This window comes from Pseudopipra pipra, chromosome 18, assembly GCF_036250125.1.
Source record: "Pseudopipra pipra isolate bDixPip1 chromosome 18, bDixPip1.hap1, whole genome shotgun sequence".
Taxonomy (NCBI): domain Eukaryota; kingdom Metazoa; phylum Chordata; class Aves; order Passeriformes; family Pipridae; genus Pseudopipra; species Pseudopipra pipra.
In genome coordinates, this window is record NC_087566.1 from 9,038,324 (window position 1) to 9,059,064 (window position 20,741).

The 20,741-nt window shown below is 39.8% G+C and overlaps 1 protein-coding gene across 9 annotated transcripts in view; it reads left to right on the top strand.

The window, feature by feature from the left end:
* Positions 1–20,741, top strand: part of IFT81 (intraflagellar transport 81) — a 66,208-nt gene that overhangs the window by 12,665 nt on the left and 32,802 nt on the right. For all 9 annotated transcript variants that reach the window (XM_064675100.1, XM_064675101.1, XM_064675105.1 and 6 more), the window contains exons 8-16: positions 2,828–2,991; positions 5,268–5,363; positions 7,289–7,435; positions 15,406–15,555; positions 16,540–16,668; positions 17,806–17,895; positions 18,748–18,834; positions 20,287–20,358; positions 20,448–20,533. In XM_064675100.1, the coding sequence (XP_064531170.1) occupies positions 2,828–2,991; positions 5,268–5,363; positions 7,289–7,435; positions 15,406–15,555; positions 16,540–16,668; positions 17,806–17,895; positions 18,748–18,834; positions 20,287–20,358; positions 20,448–20,533 (1,021 nt within the window). The remainder of the gene's footprint in view (positions 1–2,827; positions 2,992–5,267; positions 5,364–7,288; positions 7,436–15,405; positions 15,556–16,539; positions 16,669–17,805; positions 17,896–18,747; positions 18,835–20,286; positions 20,359–20,447; positions 20,534–20,741) is intronic.

Here is a 20,741-nt window from a genome sequence, read left to right on the forward strand (position 1 = left end):
ATAATAATAATAATAATAATAATAATAGTGAAAATATTTGAATGGAAAACATGAGGAGTTGCTCTGAATAGCTCTGCACATGTAAATACGTGGTTGGCAGAACCTTGTTAAAATAACCTTAGGGCACAGAGCCAGATTTCTGTGCCGCTTACGTGTGTACGTTTTGTAACCATAAGTCAATGTTGAAACATTAAAAACAGAATTTATATGTGTAATGGAAAGATTTGAAGTATGATGGCTTTTTTTTTTTTTTTCCCCTCTCTAGCCTGGGAATTTGCAAAAGAATGTTTTTCACTGTAAAAAACAAAACAAAAAAAAAAACCAAAACCCCGAACCAAGAGCTGCTCCATGTTTGGGTTTTTAAGGCTCTGTTAAGCAGCTAAAGTAGCTCTTCGGTAGTTACTTCTCCATATGTTGAATTGAAGAGCAGGGAAAATATATCCAATGTATTTAGGGAAGAAACATTAGTCATAAGGGATGTTGACATCATGTCTTTCCCCATCAAGATGTCAGGTTTTAACTCGCTTTGTTGCTCGTTGCACTGTCAGGAATAAGCACAAGAACCAGTCAGGGTGTGACAGGAGCTGGGAGCAACTCTGAGGTTATTTGGGAAATAAATCAGATAGTGATCAAGGTTATAGCCCATGAAGTCAAAAGGTCCCTGCTCTTATGAAAGCTCTTGTGGTTCTTTGCTAAGTTTATTGTCTACGACAAGTCCTTTGGGCTGCACATTTTGATCAGAAAATTGGAACAGCACAAGAAATAAAGTATAGGTTATATATGCAGATTTTTTTTTGGCTGCTAAGAAAACCAAGAAGTTAATTTGATTTAATTAAAATATTAATATTTCATATCCAAATAATCAATATCACATTGATTTCCACACCACAGACCTTGGGCATAAATACTGGGTTGGGAGTTGTGTTCCAGTGAGTTCTGAGGTGATAATTCAGCTCCCAGGGGATGTGGGAAGCAGCTTTGCTGCATTTGCAGAGGTGGGAGATTTCTAGTGAGACATTAAAATGTGGTCCTTCCTGCCCAGCTCTGTGGTGGGCTGGGGAGGATTGGAATGGAACTCTCGTGGAAGAAAGAATTGGGAAATCTCTCCCAGGAAGTCCCAGTGTGTTTCTCAGGTGCAGCTGCAGTGCCAAGGACACGATGGCTGTTCCATACACAGAGTAACTTGGTTTTCCCACTCTGAAACCAGTGTGGGGGCTGTTTTGCATGAAATAAATGGCCTCTCCACCAAGGGGAGAAGGTCCTTCTGTAATGTTGCTTTCTATAAATGCAGAAACCAACAAACTAAACTGCTGGAAAAGAGGAATTCCCACTCATATTTAGTTTGTGTTGACTTGCCTTTGTTGGCAGCGCTGCTTTCCCCAGGGTCTGTTTTCTTTCTTCCAGTTCTTGAGGTTTTCTCAAGAGCTAATGGCTTATTTCCCCTCTGGCAGCTTTCCTGGCAGCCTGGGCTGGGAGCAGGGGGTGAGGAGGATCTCTCAGGGCAGATGGGAGAGGTGAAGAGCAGCAGAATGAAGGGGGGCCCTTTTCCTGAGCTGTTTCACTTCATTCTGACCTTGTTTTATCAGTCAGGCTCTTTAGCCTGAGAACCAAAATCTGCTTTCATCTACATCCTTTCCCATCTCTGTTTCAGCAACATCAGCTGTACTTTTGTATCTCTGTGCTCTTCTCTGCTTGTGCAGTAAATGAAAGAGAAGAAAATTGTGAACTTCTTGTTTTTCTTGGCAATTTTCATTGCAATTCCATCTTCTCCTAAATAGGGAGAGAACAAAACCCCCCAACTCCAGCAAGTTATCTTATAAAGCAAAAGAACCAGGAGTACTTACCTTTTAGTCATCTAGATCATAAAAACTGCTCTGAAATACACGTTCCCACTCTCATCTGACATGTAACTTCCAACTCCTGTAGTCCTTGGCACAGTTGTCTCAGAGGAGTAATTGCACTAAACTGCCTGTTGTCAGTGCAGACTCTGCAATGTAATTTAAATAGATGTTTCCTTTTATTCTGTCGCATTTTTCTACCTGTGAATTGTTCTTATCTGTATGTACTTGGGTTTATTTATAAATTAACTGTTAAGGAGACTGAATTACTCTCTGTACAAGAGCCAAGTCTTACATGGTAAGATATAGATGCATTAAGTTTGTGTAGAACAAAACTTATAAATGCCATTATTCAACAATTTCTTCCTGATTTTATATTTAATTGTTATTTTCTGCATTCTCAGTCTATAAGCTTCCTGAGATTAAACATTTGTTCTTTTAAGAAAAAATAGTGGCTATTTACAGGGAGGCAATTTATGAGTGTCCCAGCAATATAAAAGACCCTTAAAGTAGGCATACATTAAACTCTGCCCATTTTAAGGCCTTTTTAGATGCCAGATGGAAAAAAAGCTTTATTTTAAAGGTGAAGCTCCAAGGATATAACAAATCTGTACATGAGCTGGGCCAAATTCAGATTTTTGTACAGATAAAGGTTTAATGGCAGTTTATATCAGTGCCATGTGTTGAATTTTGCATCTGATTCAGCTGGAGTTTCATGTTAGTAGGGATTTACTTGTTTATTGATGAAAAGAATCTGTCAATGAGTTAATACTTGTATGTTAGAGGTGCATAATAACACCTACTGTATTGTTTTAACATCCAGATTAAAAATTTAAATCAAGTAACTCCCTTTCTTTGAGCACTGAAGACTCAGATGTTATGCTGTTATTGTAATCAGCTGCTAAAAACTCCAGTGTGTTGGGGAAATCAAACTTAATTACCTGCTACATTGCTTTTATAGTCACACACTGATTTCATTTGTTTTTAAGGTTTAATGAAGAAACTGGAAGAGGAGATAAATTTCAATTCCTACCTGGTTACTGAAAAAATGCCCAGAGAGCTTGAGAGTAAAAAGGCCTCAGTGTATCTCCTGCAGAAGGTGGTTGCAGAGCCAGCCATGACTCAGTCTGATCTCACTGCCCTGCAAAGTGAGGTGAGGACACCAAGGTTGCACTGAATTGTTCTGGAGCATAAGCTGAGCTTCTTGTACACTCTGGTGTTCTTATCCCTACTTTATACCCTTGTTTCATTCCCAAAGGAACCTCCCTTCAGCTGTAAAACCAAAGGATAATGTCTTAATCACTAAATGCAAACTCTCAGATAAGTTGTTGGTTTTTTTTTAAATGCCCACAAAACAGACACAAACAAACAAACCAACCCCAAAACAAACCCCAAACCCAATCATATCCTTAGGTGCTATTTAGGAAATTGTGTTGGCAATTTGGAATGGTATGAGCAGAGCTGGTAATCTAGCACTAAAGGGTTGGGTTTTTTCAGATTTCACTTGTTTTTAACTCTCAGAGACCTCGGGGGGAGTGTTTATACCAACACATACACAGAGTTTATAGAGGGAACAACATTCCCTGAGTGATGGGTCTTCACAATATGATGCTTTAATCCATGTGCAATGGCTCAGAACTCTTTAGTGTTTGGAATAGACCTGCATTGTTTGGTTTAATTGTGAAGAGCAAAGGAAATTTGGGCATCAATTGACTTACCTGTCTAGATCTTTTCAGAAGTTAAAAGCAAATGGTGTTAGAATGAGAAAAAAATCCCTATTTGTAGGATATCCTAAAAATATGCAGAGGGATTTGTTGCCACACAAGTACATTTATGTATTTCACTCTATGAAATTTTCATATTTGCATAATCCTAAATGAAAGATTAAATGTCTAATGTTATGTTCTACAAGAATTTAGAGGAATGCTAATTATTAGTATTTCTATTGATGATGAAGATTACAAGATTACAATGGAGTTAGCAAGGGAGGTGTTTAATACTCCAGGCTGTCCAGCTCAGGTTTTGCTATGCAATGGAGATAATGAGGAAGCAGAGTATCCATGGTTAGGGATGACAGCATTAATAACTGGGAGATTAGGGCTGAAATAATAAACCAGCTCTGTGATTCAGCCTCTGCTTTCCCAGATTATTCCCTCTAATGAAAACAATATTTGTGGCTGCAGTTATGTCTTTCAGACATTCTTGAAAGCCTGTTTTGCACGTTTCTTTTCCGAGTGTATTGTTGGGTTTTTGGCAATGTTTTAAAAGGCTCTGAGGTTTTTTTCTCTTTCTCCATGATGTAACCTTTGATTTTTTATATTTTGGAAGTATCTTCTTCTTGAAAGATAATAAAACCATGTCATACACTTGGCTGTCATCACAGCATGGCCTTAGATTTTTTTTTTTTAAGTCAGCTTTTTATTATCTCAGTGCCTTAAAAAGGAGCTGAACTGCACTAAGCATGTTACCATCATGCATTTTAGAATATAAAACCCAGGAATTTATTCACACAAGGGAATTCTTATGCCATTTTCAAATTCAGGCCTGTTCTTCCACTAATAGAATAGAATTCACAGGAGATTTTTTTTACAGGTGTTAGAGTATTTTTAGTCCTGTTGAGCGCTTTTTTTGCAATACTTGGTTTTCCAGGCACATGGATATTGCTCCCAGATTGTCAGGGTGATGCCCAGCACTGTCCCTGTGTTAGGGTTTGACTCCAGGGGATTTCAGCACATATTTACACTGCTGCCTTATCAGCTCCCATCTAGAGAGCAGAGAATTAAAGGAAGGTTGCCAGGGCCGTGGTTTCCATGGCTTGGGAGAGTCCCAGTGTGCTGGGAAAGCTGGAATCTGCACATTGGTGTGTCTGTGAGCTCCAGATGCAGCAGCTCTGAAGCTTTGGCTGGAATGAAGCTCAACAGTTTTGGGATTAGGAGCAACCAAGTGCATCTTGTGGCAGGAAAAAAAAGGTGCCACACAGCTGGAATATGATGGTCTGTGATTTCTCAAAGTATTGATGACATTTTTATCCCTTAATCTTTATTTGCTTCTCTTTAAACTTGTGGTTAAACTGTTGGATGAAAAGGAATTTTAGTTAATATTGATAAAATGGCATTTTTCACTCAGAATGTGGCAATAACAGTCTTCTTCCTGTACCAGTTCACTGCATTTTCTCTCCACATGCACCACTTTACTTCATTTTCAGGGCCAGCGTCGTGTTTCTGCCTTATCATAAAGGCACAGAACTGGAAATCCAAAAACAGCCTCTTCCTGGCCAATACTTAATGACTCATGGAGCTTTTTGGGTCTGTTTCTCTGTTTTAGAAAAGGAACTTGCTGGATGGTAAATCTGGGTTGCAAAGCATTTAATTCTTGGAGAAGAAAAAGAAATCAAGCTCCTTTTCCTTAGTTTTCTGCTCTGTCTTGCAGATAAATGAAGTCAATGCACAAATGAATCAGCTTACTGAGAAAAGAATGATGAAGTATGAGCCAACAGATAGTAAATTTTCCATGTATCGCCAGCAGGTAAGAAGGGAACAAAACTGTGTTTTAAGCAAAAGCAGGAGAAAAAATCAGTCACTGATTGTTTTACATGCTGGTTTTTTTTTCTTTAGTTTATTTAGCATAAATCAGAAATACATAATAATGGAGGACAAAAAGAAGAATAAAGAGCTGTTGAACGTGTGTGTGTTGAGGGCTGAGTCAAGCAGTTGCTTTCAGCAGTGTCAGTGAGCGTGTATTGACTGCTGTCCTTGCAGCACAGCAATTCTGGAAGGATCATTTTGGAGGAGCTATTTTGGTAAAGCTCCAGCTGTGGATGGATTCTCAAAAGGCAGCACGAGGGCTGCCTGCTGCAGCTCCATTCCCTCCTAGTGTCTGACCCCATGCCATTTTCCCCGTTACATCTATTAAGAAGGAATTCTTTGATTTTTTTTTTTTTTTTATCCTGAGGCTATAAAATAATCTTGCTACAAAATAGGCTGTCTGGTCTAGTCTTAGTAAATTCACAAGTTATAAAAAGGATTTATGAACCAGGAGATTTTCAGAGCTCACACAGAAACCTGAGTGGTTCCTTTTCCAGGCAACCTGCACCACTGCTAATTTTATGGAAGATTTTCATGATGCTGCTGGTGGGGATGGCTTAAAAAATAAAAAGGCTCAAGTAAAATGTATCAGTGGGAGGGGAAAATTGGGATAAAATGTATAATGCAGTCCAGCCACAAATCCAATGTGAAACACACCATTTTGATTTGTAAGAGATGCTCTTCCCCAAAGAAAATCCTGCTCTGGAATGTGCTGGTTCCAAAGGCCAGTTGGGCTGTGGTGGAGAGGAGGATCCGCCCCAGGAGTTGAGGTTGCTCAGAGTTGGGGTCTTTGCTTTTTTCTGCCAGGACCTGGTTCTGTTCCACAGAATAATCATCTCTGTTGTACCAGTTTGTCACTGCAGATCCCTGGTGAGCTCCAGGGCTGAGCTCCCACCCCAGCACGATTCTGGCAGAGATATTTTTAGGAACAGAGCTGGTCCTTTCAGCTGAGTGTGAGAAAACTGGTGTGTTTTGGCTTCGTTTTTTTTGAGTTTTCCCTTCCATTTGAAGAAACCAGCCATGCCTCCAAATTCATGCACGTGCATCTAAATTAACCTGTTGTTTTATTTTAAAATATGTTTCAACAGGATACTTTGGCAAGATAAAAATCCCTCTTTTTTTTTATCCCTGAACTAGTGTATATTATGTTCCCAAATCTGTCAAGTTCTGCTCAAAACTCAGGTATTATTATATATGCAGTCTTGTATAAAATATTTTTCAAATGCTTTATATTCTAGACTCAGAAAGAAAAGTATAATCTGTAATCTGCACTATTTCTGTGCTGTATTGCTTTATTCATCCTCTTCCAGCTATTTGCCAAGATTTAGTGGCTCAGTTCTGCTTTAGTGTAACATATTTCTGTAGGTTGGAGTAGGTTGGTGTTATAAAAATCTGTATTATGACATTTGTGAAATCTTGGATAACTTTCCAGTTAAGCCATGTTGGTGTATCTTACATATGCACAGAAAGGGACTAAACAGGAGAAATGGAGCAGCTCAAATGCCTCCCTTTTTCCTCAATGAAAGTGAAAAAATGAGGGGAAGAAATGTAAATGTAAAATGTAAAATATATCCACTTGAGTCTGGGCAGAAAGGGTGTGCTGGAAATCTCATCCACACTGGAGAAAGTTGGGATCCTGCTGCCAACTGCAATGAGGTTGTGATTTAACCCGCTGTATATAATGGATATATTTGATATATACATCTGTTTATATGTTTCCTTTGCAGTGAGACATGCTCACGTTTCCTGATGAAAATCAGTTTCTGGCAGTTCAAATGTGGTTTCAGGGGGGCAGTGCCTGAAACCTGATGGGTTCCATTTTGCTACTGATCAAACAAGGCAATTTTGACTTTCCTGATCCTGCAGGCATCCATAATTTCCCGGAAAAAGGAAGCCAAGGCAGAAGAACTCCAGGCTGCCAAGGAGGAGATGTCCAGGCTGGAGAGGCAGGTGCAGCAGAGGAGCAGTCAGGCCCACGAGCTGGAAGGCTCTGAAATCCTGACAGAGGATGAGGTATGGGATGAAACAGTGGAGAGAAGGAAGAGGGGGATTTTTAAAGAGATGGATCAATTTTTGTTAACTCACAATTTCCTTTTAACTTTACACTGCAAATATAGTTGCTCCTTCTACAGCGTTTTTATGGTACATTGTTAGACCACACCATTGCCACAGATCGGCCTCTGTTTTTTTAATGCACATTTTTGTCATCAAATTCCAAAATTAACATATTTGAAGGCTCTTTTTTTAATGTGCAGATAATACAGTGCTGTCCAGTGCTTCCAAATGCTTTCCAATATTTATAGTGCAACAGTGCTGAATTTTTAGCTATTTTCAAATTATTAGTTACAATTATTCACATGGTACCTAATCCATTGCAAGGTCTGTTGGGCTGTCCTAACATTCCAGACTCTGGATCAAAATATCATCACAGTGTTATGATGGGAAATAACTGAATACAAAGGTCGATATAATTATTAATTGTATATAAAATCTCTATGATTATAAAGCATAATAACAGTAATTATCAGTTAGTCCTGTGGTATTTATTCTCCACAAAAGTTTTTACTTGGAAAGCAAATTTCCCAGACTCTCTTTTTTCTCAAAAGTTTGCACAGAATAAAGGAGCTGCAGCTTAGTAGTGGTTTGTCACCAAAATAAATTGACTTTTCTCCAGCCAGTAATTTTTCCCAGTTTGGGAGAAGCTGCTAAGGGCACTCACAGGCAGAGTCACTAAACTGAAGAGTATTTTAGCTGCTTCATTCTCTGACTTAATATATCTTTTCATTCCCATCATTTATCCAGAGGAACATTTCATTTGCACTGCCATCATTTATCCAGAGGAACACACTCTTTGCTTGCTTTTTCTTTGTTTTTGTGCTTTTTTTACTTACTACTCAATACAGGGAACGCCCTTTGTAGAAGGAACTCCCTTCCTAGTCCCATAGGACATTCCTGCTCCACAAAACCAGTTTTGTTTTAAAGGAGTCTTAAAGAGTAAAGTGAGTATGGATGAAAACTACAGGTGGAAGTAATGGCACGGGGGCTTGGAAAAATTAAGATGTTGATTTCTCTTCCCATCACATGTTGTATCACATTCCTTAGGCAGCAATTACAGTAAACCCACTGGATTAGATTTCTCTGCAAGGTTTTCAGCCCCAGTGGGCACATTGCTGGAGTCTTTGACAACTTTTTAAGCAAAAATAAAAGCAGAAATCTGACAATCTGTGTTTCATGACATGTGATGGGAAGAAGTGTTTAATTAATCAACAAGAATGCATTACCAAGACAGCAGCATATGTTTTACATTATCTGCACATTCACTGTAAGGTAAGAAATAATTCCTGTTGTGCCTGTTCTTGAGGGGGACAGGAAACTCTGATCCATAGAAATTCAAGGAGAACAGGGTAGGAGGGAAACCTCATAAGGAGGAACCTTTTAAAATGCTCAGTAATGAAAAATTCTAGTTAATTGTCTGACACAAGGAAGAGGCTCAAGACAGGAAAAGGACAAGACCTATTTTGGACATGACCTGGGTTTCTTCTGTTCAAATATGTTCTGCTCATGATTTTTAAAATATTTTCAATTTTAAAATGTCTTCATTTTGCAGAGTGAAGGATAAATGACTGAGCAATTTGGAGAAAACCATCAGCTTAAAATCAGGAGTGTTTGTCTTTCCATTGCAAGCATTTCCTGGTTTGTAAAATACTTTCTTGAAGGAAATATGTATTGGCAAGGAAGCCAATATATACATCCATGTCCTGTTCTCTTTTATTACTTCCTTGGCTGTAGTGCAGTGGTACTCACAGGCACCAGTGTAAAGCAGTGAAAAGGGTGTTTCCTATGGCTAAAAACTAGGAAAGGATTTGAATTCTTGATGATTTTTGATGGCTGCTTTTTCAAAGGTCCTGATTTCCTCATCTGTAAAGTGCAGACAGTGATATTTAATTCCTTTGGAAATGTTGGCTGCCAAAAATGCTGCACAGGGCCTCGTGCTGTAAATTTTGCATCTCCTCAAAGTACCTCACAAATGCACATTGCAGAATCAGTCCTGCCTCAGAGGGGAGGTGTGGGAAGCCAGGACTGATGGATGGGATGGGGCTGGGAGGGAAGAGATGATGGAGCAGGTTCTCCCTCATCAGTGCCAGCCTCAGTTCCTCACCCTCAGCCTTTTGCTGTAGATTAGTTTCCAATATGTTCTGCTTTAGGATTTGTATGTTCTGCTTCAGTGCTCTGTTTCTGCAGCTGTGAGCCAACAGCAAAGGGAATGGTGGTTAATGCTGTGGTGAGTCACTGTTGCAATCCGTGGATTCCGTTGGACGTTCACCCTTCACTTTGCACTCTGGCAACCAGGAGCTTCCCTGCACTTTCCTGTTGCAGCCACACACGTTTTACATTCAGTTCCTCCATTTTTAAAAGGGACAAAGAGGCTTTTTAACAAATAGCTTTGCTGTCTTAAGTTTAAATGGATTTTTTAATGGATTTTTTAATCCCATCTGAACGCTACAGTGAAATCAAGGCATTATATTTCTCCTATACCCAATATTTCGAATCTCTTTGTCTCACCTTGCTCTCTCCTCTTACATCATGGCACTCCCAAGACTTGGCAATGGAAGAATCAGCACCTTTGCTCCCAAACCAGGGTTTGGATCTCCAGTTGAGGTCTTCTTAGCCCTTCAATCACCAAAAGGTCAATCCTGGCTTAGCTTTTCAGGTGCCAGCGTTTTGCTTTCTTCCATAGTCATAAAAAGGAATGTTACAACATTCCACAGGGTTCCAGAGGTTGTACACCTGGATAGAACTCAGAAGAAACAGCAGAGAATAACCAATTCATTTACATCAAACACAAAGAAAATGGGAATAAATTGTCTGCTTTGGGGATTATGAAATCTTTTTAAGTGCTTCAAGCCAAGTGCACCAAACAGAGGCACAGTTGGCGGCTCCTCGCTGCAGCTGTCAGATCCTGAAAATTGGGGAATCACATGTTGACACTTAGAAGGCTGGATGGTTCAATTGCAAGTGATCCTGGGTAAAGCTGGGATATTTTTAGCTCTTTACACAACCCATTGTACTTTTCAGAGTTCAGCACAGGCCCCCAAGAACCTCGAGCTGCCCAAGGCATGGGAGCAGAGCAGTCTCAGAGCTGTGCTGAGCTGCAGGAGCTGAAATGAATCTGGGTTTGAAAATGTGGCAAAGTCCTCTCACTTTGTAACAGGTGTGTGAGGTTGGAATATTCATTTACATAAGGAGTTTAGTTAATTTTCCATACAAATGCTTCTCCATGCCAACCTGCTCCTTGGAAAATACAGGGAAAAAATGTTTCAATTTGCGGACAGAGAAAACAACCTCAGACCATAGATCTTGTCTCAAAAACTGTCCATTCACCTGAATCCACCAGGAACAGTTATCTCACTCCAGACTGGGTGGGTGGATTTTGAAGAGAGTAGCTGTAAAGGAGCTCATGACTCAAATGTTCACAGAATAAGAGAATCCCAGAATGGCTTGGGTTGGAAGGGACCTTAAAGACCCTGCCACGGGCAGGGACACCTTCCACTAGCCCAGGTTGCTCCAAGCCCCATCCAACCTGGCCTTGGACACTTGCAGGGATGGGGCAGCCACAGCTTCTCTGGACAACCTGTACCAGGGCCTCACCACCCTCACAGGGAGGAATTTCTTCCCAATATCTCATCAAATCCTTCTCTCTGTCAGTGTGAACCCATTCCTCCTTGTCCTGTTACTCCAGGCCCTTGTAAATGGTCTCTCTCCATCAGTGTGGGCTGGTTTAAGCCAGAACCCAGGAAATGTTGTCCTGTCAGTTGTTGCCTTTCCCTCAGCTCTCCCTCAGGCTCCAGCAGAGTCCCATTCCAGTCTGTCAGAGGCTCCTTAGACATGGATACTCACTGCTAAGGAAGAGTTTTCCTGGCTGAGCTGTGCCACAAACAGACCGTAGGATACTTTTGTTTTAATAGACTGAGATCCTACTGCTTATGCCTTTTAGAAGCTCATCCTGTGTATGAGTTATTAACTCTGTCCAACAGTGGCTGCACTGGCTTAAATTTAGAGCCTCTTAGGAAAAGATATGGAAAACTGTCATGATCAGGAACTTTTCTTAACTGCATTTTAATACTTTGGACATTCTGTATCCTGTTAATTAGTCTAGTTAGAAATTAAAACATCTGTTCCTCAGTTCTTAAGAACTAGATAGTCTGCTAAGATTTTCTTCAATTATTGTGCTTATGCAAATAATTTTATTAACAGAACTGGTTATTTGGAACTTTGGTTTGGTATTTCATAAAGAAATACTGGTGTTTTTTTACAAATAATACTTCTTTGTTTACAAACAATACTTTTTTTTTTAGTACTTTTGTATGAAGAATTTTTTGATTACAATAACACAATCAAATTGCTGCATTAATCCAGCAAATACTATTTTAAAAGATTTGACTCTAAAGTGAGGGATTTATGTGGGATTTGTTCTTTTCAGAAAACAAGCTTATCCATTTTGTCCTTTAATGATAATCTTGGAGTAAGAACCTTGTGAAAACTTCACATGGAGCAAATGGGAGTTTTAAAGAAGTGATGGGCTTGTAGTGAAAGCACAAGACTGAGCATTAGAGGAGCTGGGTTGGGATCCCAGTTCAGTCCACTAAAGCACAGGCTGGTGTCCTTTCCTGGATGGGGGTCCTGCCAGGCTCTGCATGGTCCTGGGGAAGCCATTTCAACATCCCTGATTTGATGTTGTTGTGTTTAGAACTGTTGTCATATTTAATAACTTCTCTAAGTGTGGTGAGACTTACTGTGGTCATACCAACCTCTCTCAGATTCTAATAAATGGAGAAAAGCATAAAGGAGGTGCATTGCTGGATTCTTCCAATAAAAATGGAACATAATGCAGGAAATCTGCCCAGGGATGGTGGATACCTGCAAGACATTGTATGAGAGATCAAAATCCTGCTTTCAGTCAGGGTATTCCATAATCCACATTCCACACTTGTTATGTTACACTCACCCATAAAAATAGCCAAGTGAAAAAGCAGAATCTTTCCTTGCTTTCCTTTGGATGGTTTTTGTGTCTCCAGGGGCTCTGCCTCGATCAGCAAACAGGGGCTCCAGGCTGGTTTGCTTCAACTGCTCACTCAGTGCCAGCACTTGGGTCTTGTCCAGTCATTTAATCTTTGAAGCTCAAATAACTGTTTGTGTTAAATGACTTGAGAAAGAAAAGCTACTGGTGGACGTGGCCTTGACTGGAATATCACTGCGGGCACGGGCAGATCCCTGGGAATTCTGTAGGATGAGCCTGCTGAGTTTGGACACGGGGAGCAGCTGAGCTGGTCTATGGGAAAATGCTGCTGCTCAAAAGTGGATTCCTTTGGTTACTTAACTTTAAAGTGATGTGGCCAAGCAGTGTTGTTCCTTTGTGAACTCTTCAAGTTATTTAGAAGACCTTTTACCACAGTAAAATTCAAGGGTTTATAGCATTGTAAGGGCTTGAATTTTTCATCTCCACAGAAGTAGAGGCATGAGATTTATAAAGCCTGAGAAGCAATGCTGACATAAATGAAAACAGTGGTATTTTACAAGGAGCTTTCTTTTAATTTTTAGAAACCTACAGAATGATTCTCAGCTTTTAGACTGAAGAAACCTAATTTTATCATAAGATCCCTACAAGCTGCTGATTTAAGAGGAGTAAAATCTAAGAATTCCAGCTCAGAATTTGGCCCTGGATCTAAAGGAGCCTTCAGTCAGAGAGGTTTTAAGGGACTAACGTGTGCTGCCTTTGGAGCAGATCAGGTCTTTTGAAAGCTCTGCCAAATTATTGATTCATTTTCTGCATAGATTATAATTTTGCTACCATTGTTTTTATCTCGTTTTACCTTGTTTGCTGCAATAATAGCTGTGTGAAAGGTTAAGTTTGCTTTCAAAAAGCCAGAGATTGTGCTGAAAGACTGACATCCACCTCCTAAAATGAACAGATTTCACTTGTCACCGTGAGCATTTTGGATAAAATTTGTATTATACAGTCCTAAGTTAATCAACTAATAATAGAACAGTGGTGGAGTTGGTTCATTAATCAACAAGATCCTTTGACTTCCATTGTAAAATACATTATGCTTTGAATACTGAATATGCAAATACTCTCCCTCCCACTCGAGCTATTTTCAAGACCTTAAAAGTAGCTAGAGAAGAGAGGAGAATAATAGTTTGCTTTTCATCCTGGGATCCACTGACAGAAGATCATTCAGATTCGGTAGCTCTGTGTGGCCACATATTAAATTTAATCCTGTACATCATCCTTTACTATATTCCACTGGTCAAATGAAGTATCTCAGGAACTACTTGATCAAGATTGTCCTTTCTTTAGATTTTCCTCAGTTGGAGAGCTTGTATTTATACTTTTGGAATCTCTTAGAAATCACAGAAAACTTGGTATTGTCTAAGCAATTTAAAAAAAAAAGTTCTTTTTATTAACTAAGAGGATATACTTGAATTTGCTGGGAAAAGGAATAAATTCTGGTTTGACTGTATTAAGTAAAAATAAAGAGTGTGACCGTGGCAGAGCTGCCTCAGCCACGCTGGGGCTCAGGTGACCTTGTGTATCCTTGTCCTGGGTAGTAGCAGGATGTAGGATGTTATCCCAAAGCCACAGAGAGGCCAATCTGCATAGAGCACATTGAGTAATTTGTGGGTTTGTTCTTTCACCAAAAACGTTTATAGCTTTTGGCTTTAAAAATAGTTCTGGAGCGTAGCAAGAGAGAGGCAGCTTTGGCCTAGATATTGCACAGGATGGCAGATGAACAGGGTTGATTTCATTGTGGGCACCTTGCCCAGGACACTTTTTATAGAACATACAGTTACTCTGGGGGTTCTTAGCCTGTGGTCACATTGGGTTTTTTGGATTTATTCTTTAGAAGGGAGAGGGATAATTTTGCAAAAAGAAAAAATTAATGTAAATATCAAAATCTAAAGTCATTTTATGTTTGAATTTTAAACCTGTGTCAGTGGTAATGGGATTCTTTTTCCTCCTGGGGCTGCCTGGTTTGTGCTCCCTGCACACACTGAACCCTCCTTGTCAAGGGGTGTTCTGAAGCCTGTTCTTACAACATTTAATCTAATAAATTTTATTTGCTTTCCATCTCTTAGTGCATTTTTGAGCTGTGACTGGCATTTAGCTCATAGCTGTCATGTAAAATCCAAGGGTAAGAGCTAAGCCTGTATGACATGGAAAATATTAAGGCAGAGAAAGATATTACCTGGTTATTTCAGCCTCTGGTACTTGGTATGTGTTACAAATTCAACACACACAGGTTCAGGTGTAAATTAGCTAAGACTTGGTCTGTAAGGATTTGTATTATTTTACTTAGTCTTTAATAAAAATATAAATTCTCCATTACTTCAGATTTTGAGTGAAATAGGTATTGCATTCTCTGCTTCAGGGCAGGGGTTCTGCTTTTATTTGCCTGGTTTAAAAAACTTAGCCAGTGATATTTAGATCTGCAAGAGTCAAGGAGAGAGAACAAGTTTTAACTATTGAGAACATTTCAAGATAGTTTTTCCCATGCCCTCTTCCCTTCCAATTTTCCTGCACTCTGTTGCTGTGTTTTAGTCTGCAGAGCTCTGGGGTTCTGGTACAAGTGCAAATTACTATTGCATTAACTTTTTTATTATCCATGATTCTCATAACGTTTTGCAAAGAGTATTTACTTTTCCAGCTGTCAAATGGTGGTGAGCAGAAGGGAGTGATCTCAGGATTACAAATGAGTGCACTGGGACGGAAAGCAATGCTGGTTCTTTTGATTTCACCCAGTGAACAAATGCAGAGCTGAAAATAAATAGACCCTGGGAATCCTGAATTCCAGTCCTCTGTTCTAAACACTTCATCTTCAACGTGCAGGCCAAGGAGGATAATTACATTTTACACAGCAACAGGCTGTGATAAGGCCCTTCTTGCTCTCAGTGAGATGAGTTTGTGTTCTCTCTCTCCCCAGCTCAAGCAGTACGTTAATAAGCTCCGGAGCAAGAACACACTTTATAAAAAGAAGCGCCTGGAAATAGCAGAAATTACAGCTGAGTATGGAATCCTCCAGAGGACAGAGGAGCTTCTGAAGCAGCGCCACGAGGCCATTCAGCAGCAGTTGGTAACATGAGCATGTGCTGCTCCCACAGCCCTCCCTTCCCTGCTAACAGCCATAGGATCCCACGGATGCTGTTGGGATTCTGATGTACATCGTCCCAGCTCCTGCTGCCCTAACCCAGAGAGCCATCAGGGTATAGAATGTATTTTTATCTGTTGACTGTGGAGCTGCTGTACTTTGTGTTCAGCAACTGTCAGCACTGATCTGCAGTTTCTTTTTAGACTGAGGGGCTTGACCCTGCTTTTTAAAGTCAATGGTAGGTCTGCACGAACTCCAGTTAGAGCAAGGCTGGGTTCTTAAATTAGTTTTTGCTATCCACAGATGTAGTAAGGGCTTTGAAAACGATCAACAGTGAGTAGGATTCAAGTTACTGCTGTAAAATATATAGGAATAGTATTTAAAAAAAGAGCAGGCAGGAAGGAAACATTCCAGCCCCAGAATATTTAGAAGAAAATGCATTTAAATTTAAAACTGGATGAATCTTTCCTAAGCCAGAACAGCAGCAGCAGGATTTCTCTCTGGATAACTGTAAGCATTCAGGGAATATACATTCATCCCAAATGCAGGAACACTGTCTGTGGTATTTTCTTCCAATACCTGTATTCTTGTTATCAAAATAGTTTATGAAATCATTAGCTACATGTTCTGATGAAACATCTGGATTTTATACATTGAGCTTCTTCAGAGCCTGACCACAAGCCCACTTTGCTTTGTGGAAACTTTCTGTTCACTTCAGTGGGCACAGTGACCAAATATTGCATTTACAGAGAGTTGTTGTCATCCTGCTGTACAGGCACAAGATAAAATTTAGTTTTGCTGGCAGCTAGATTAATAATAATAAATTGGTTAATAATAATAATAAATTGATAAATAAATTGATTGCAGTACTTACCCTTTTCACTTCTTTACAATATTTTGGCTTCACTAAGGAATTTGCTGTTTCTTGGTTAATGGGGTTAATTCAGCACTTATTGTTTGTGTCTGCAGCAAGTGATTGAAGAGAAAAAAGGCATTTCTGGATACAGTTACACCCAGGAGGAGCTGGAAAGAGTCTCTGCAGTGAAGAGTGAAATGGATGAAATGAAAGGCCAGACATTAGATAATATGTCTGAAATGGTGATTTTTGTCTTAAACTACTGTATTTGCTCAGTTTGAATATCTAGTTCCTCAGCATATAACCCCAAGTTTAATGTTTTTGGGGGGGGCAATAATTTTCCTTTAATCTATATATATATATGTATAAAATTCAGATACATCTCCAAAGGTAATCTAGACAAAGTTTACTAAAATGTGCATTTCTTTTAATGTACAAAGAAGAGCTATATACAAAAATAAATCCTACAAATAAATCCTCCTTCTCTCCTCTTCAGAAACCTCAGGGGTATCAAGTCTTGTCTTTGATTTTTTTTACTTTTTTGTGATTTCAGAAGTGGTTTCGTATTTGTTCTTGCACATTATTTGAAAGAGATGAATGGTTTGAATCTGTAACAGAATCTTTTTCTAAAATGTTTGTAAATCACTGGAGTTCAGCTTTTGTTAGAAAGATACTTAACATGCTTAAAGAGCTAAATAGCTTGTCTTTTTCTCTATAGCCTGATTTTCAATTGCCCTTAGATCTGTCATGTTTTAATTTACCTGCCCACATAGCTGTAGAAGCAAGAAAGAACTTGAATTTCTAATTTGAAAATATTATAAAAGAGCAAAAAGCAAAATAGCGTTTTTTTAAATCATTGAGGCACTTTTAAAATAAAATGGTATAATTAAAGTAGAATTGCTCTCAAATAGAAAGCTGGATAAAATTTTAATTTTCAGTGTAAATATGTCTGTGTGCCTCAGTTTTAGCATTTTCAAGCTTTATTTAACCTATGCAGGTTTGTTTGGTTTTTTTCTTAAGGATTTCTCCCTTTCTTTCAGTCTCCCACTATGCAATTCCTTCATTTTCCCTACTCCTTAAGCTCTCTGGTACCTGGCACATGGGCTGTCTCCTGGAATTCTCTGGGATGTTCTGGGAGCAGAATTTGTCTCGTTTATGGGAATGACCCCGCTGCCAGATGGGCTCTTTCCCTGTCCTAATTAGACCTGAACTTGGTTATATAATTAAGGCTTCATTTATATATAATTCGTACATAATTATGGCTTCATCACAGATTTTTTTCTCCCCACATTTTTCTTTGTCTCCCCTTTCTTTTCAAATCCCTAATTACATGAATGTACTTTTTAGTGTTAATGAATATTCTTTTGTCCCTTTCTCAGGTAAAGAAGCTGAATGCAGTGGTGGCAGAGAAGAAGGCAAGCCTTGCTCCCGTCATCAAAGAGCTCAGGCAGCTGCGGCAGAAGTGCCAGGTTTGTACCAACGCTCCTCTCTGTCTGTGTAAATCAAGTCAGAGCCACAAATAAGTCCAATTTACAGATCTCTGTAGTGCTCTGCAAGGATATAACTCTGGAAAGCTGGAAAGAGCAGAATGGGTCAACAGTGTTTGCAACAGGCAACGTGCTAAAGGTTGGAGTTTGTAAAAGCTGACAGTGCAGGCACAGAATTTAGTCCTTTATAGCAATTTAAAAAATTACTACACCAGGGAAAATATAAGAAATCATGGTTCAAACCCAAAGCAAAGTTAGTTTTGGGTTGGTTCCAAAGCTATTTCTGCATCTCAGCATTAATGATCCCAACTAGTGCTCTCCTTTCTGAATGGTTTGCAGATAACATCTCATTGAAGTAGTTGAATACATTAATCTAAGTCCTGTGTTAGTCTGTGGGGCTGACAAATTTATCCATTTGTTTTCAAAATTTTACAGAGAGCTGAAAAAACAAGTCTTTTGGGTCTACAGCTGCCATAACTTGGCTCATTGCCATGGAAGGAAATAGGGTGATGCATTTATCTATCAACAAAATTATCAGAAAAACTTTTAATGTTTCCATTCAAAGTGTCAGCAAATGAAATCTAGGAGGAGTTGGATGTGCATAACTAGAAATCTGGTTTTTCATAGGGAGCAAGTAAATTTATCCTGTCTCAACGTCTACTTTTATGGTTACTTGTCCTTTCTTCTTGCAAGCACAGCCCTGTTACCTGACCACGGTAAAGCCGTGGATGGGGCTGGACAGAGGAGATTCCCTGAGTGTCTCTTTGGCCTGAGTGTCACGTGTCAGTCAAAGGAACATTTCATTTATGTGCCCTTTTGCCCTTTTCACCTCAGGAATTAACTCAAGAATGTGATGAAAAGAAAATCCAGTACGACAGTTGTGCGGCCGGGCTGGAGAGCAACCGCTCGGCCCTGGAACAGGTGAGGTGGGGCTTGGTCGTGCACACGGAGAAATGCAGCGTGTTTGTCCCTGTGGTACAATATTTCCCCTGCTTTCCCTCAGGATATGGGAAGTACGAATCCACTTCAGGTGGGAATGAGTCAGTGGTGATCCCCAGCTTTGCAAATCCTGCCTGAAGCTGCTGTGGAGTGGCTACAGTCACACACAGCAGATGGACTGGGGGTACCTCATCCAGCTTTGATGAGCAAGGACGGGCATCTGCCAGAATTCCTGCTGCTCTAGATAGTATCTGTTAGGGAAGAATTTGACTACAAAATAAGGATTAATTTATCAAGACAAATCTTTCTGTGCATTTAGCAGATTCTTTACATTAGGAACCAATCCCAGGGATAATTAATGACTGACATTGATGGCAAGGAGACTTCATTAAATGGGACTGTCTTGTATTCCTGTATATAAACAGGGTTTTTTAAAAAAACCCATACAGGTTTAGCTAAGAGCTTGTGTGTCTGTAAATTGTGCATTGCCTGAAGGAGGCTCTTAAAACAGCCCAGTCCTCAAAGGTGGGCACAGTATCAACATGTTTATGTGAATCTGCTTTATCTCACTTGATCACCTCCTGTGAATTTTGACTGGGCTTGGCTTTTCAAGGCCTTGCCCACAAAGGAATATACTTCAAGATAAAAAGGGAGTACATTTAAAGTGTGGGTGGACGTATACATAGTTATTTTCCTGCACTAAAAGTACTTTTGTATGGTAAAAGAATCCACAGATGGACCTGGTACGAAGTCAGACAGTTCTGTAAGAACTGTCTTATAACAGCAATCAAGGCTTTTTTTCTTGGCAGACAACTCTTAGTAATTTTCTGACACATGATGACAGTCACATCCACTGATTGAGCTGGACATGAGTAGAATTCAGTTTTACAGCTGATGGTGTGAAAATCACACAGTGACAGAGCTCGGGAGTCGACAACTGCAGTGTGACCTGGAGAACAGGATTTGGATTATCGGGGTTTTTTTGGAATGGACCATGTAGAGATGGGAGTAACCCACTTTCTCCATACTGCTCCACATAATTATTGATTGCTCATTAACATCCCATTAGCATGTCTGTACCTTCTAACATCCCTTTTGCAGATGTGTTCCAGGAAATGCTTGTTCACAGCTGTATTTGGCACTTCAGATGTGCTGAGGAACAAGACTCTTGGCAGCACTTGTGAAGTGTTTGGAAGTCAGTCATTAATAATCACCCATTAACAGTCATTTCTCATCTCTGACTACGACTGAAACTGCAAATCTAAACCCAATCAGCTGTATTTCACTTTAAAAGAGACTTCTGAAAAGCCCAAATTATATGAACATCTGAGAAATTATTAATTCAGGATTATTCTTATAAACTCTCACGGTTTAAATGGCAACACAGGGCATCTCCTGGGGGCTTTCAGTCACCATGTCCTTATTCTCCCACAGGAAGTGAAAGGGCTTCTGGAGGCGTGTGCCCAGGAAGAGAGCAACTACCGTTACATCCACTGCATGAAAAGGGTAAGGTCACAGGAGGGGCCAAATTATTCATTCTGGAATAAGATTGCAACATTTATATATATAGATATTTAAATTATGTATTTTTATAGACCCTGGAGGTCCAGCTGCAGCGGGCTAAGGAAGAAATGAAGGCCTATGTGTCCCCAGACCCACAGGAGCGACGGAAGGCGATCCGGTGAGTCCATCAGTGTGTTCCCTCTGTGGGATGAAGGATGTCCATAAACTGAGGCTGAAGTCAGGAATTTTCTCACTGGCATTTGAACTGGAGGAGTTCACCTGATAAATTTAGAAGCACTATAATAATCTAAAAATAAGCAGCTCGGATTCCAGTCTATACTGCTGTAAACCTACAAGTTCTCTCAGACATTCCAGAAGGTTTTCCC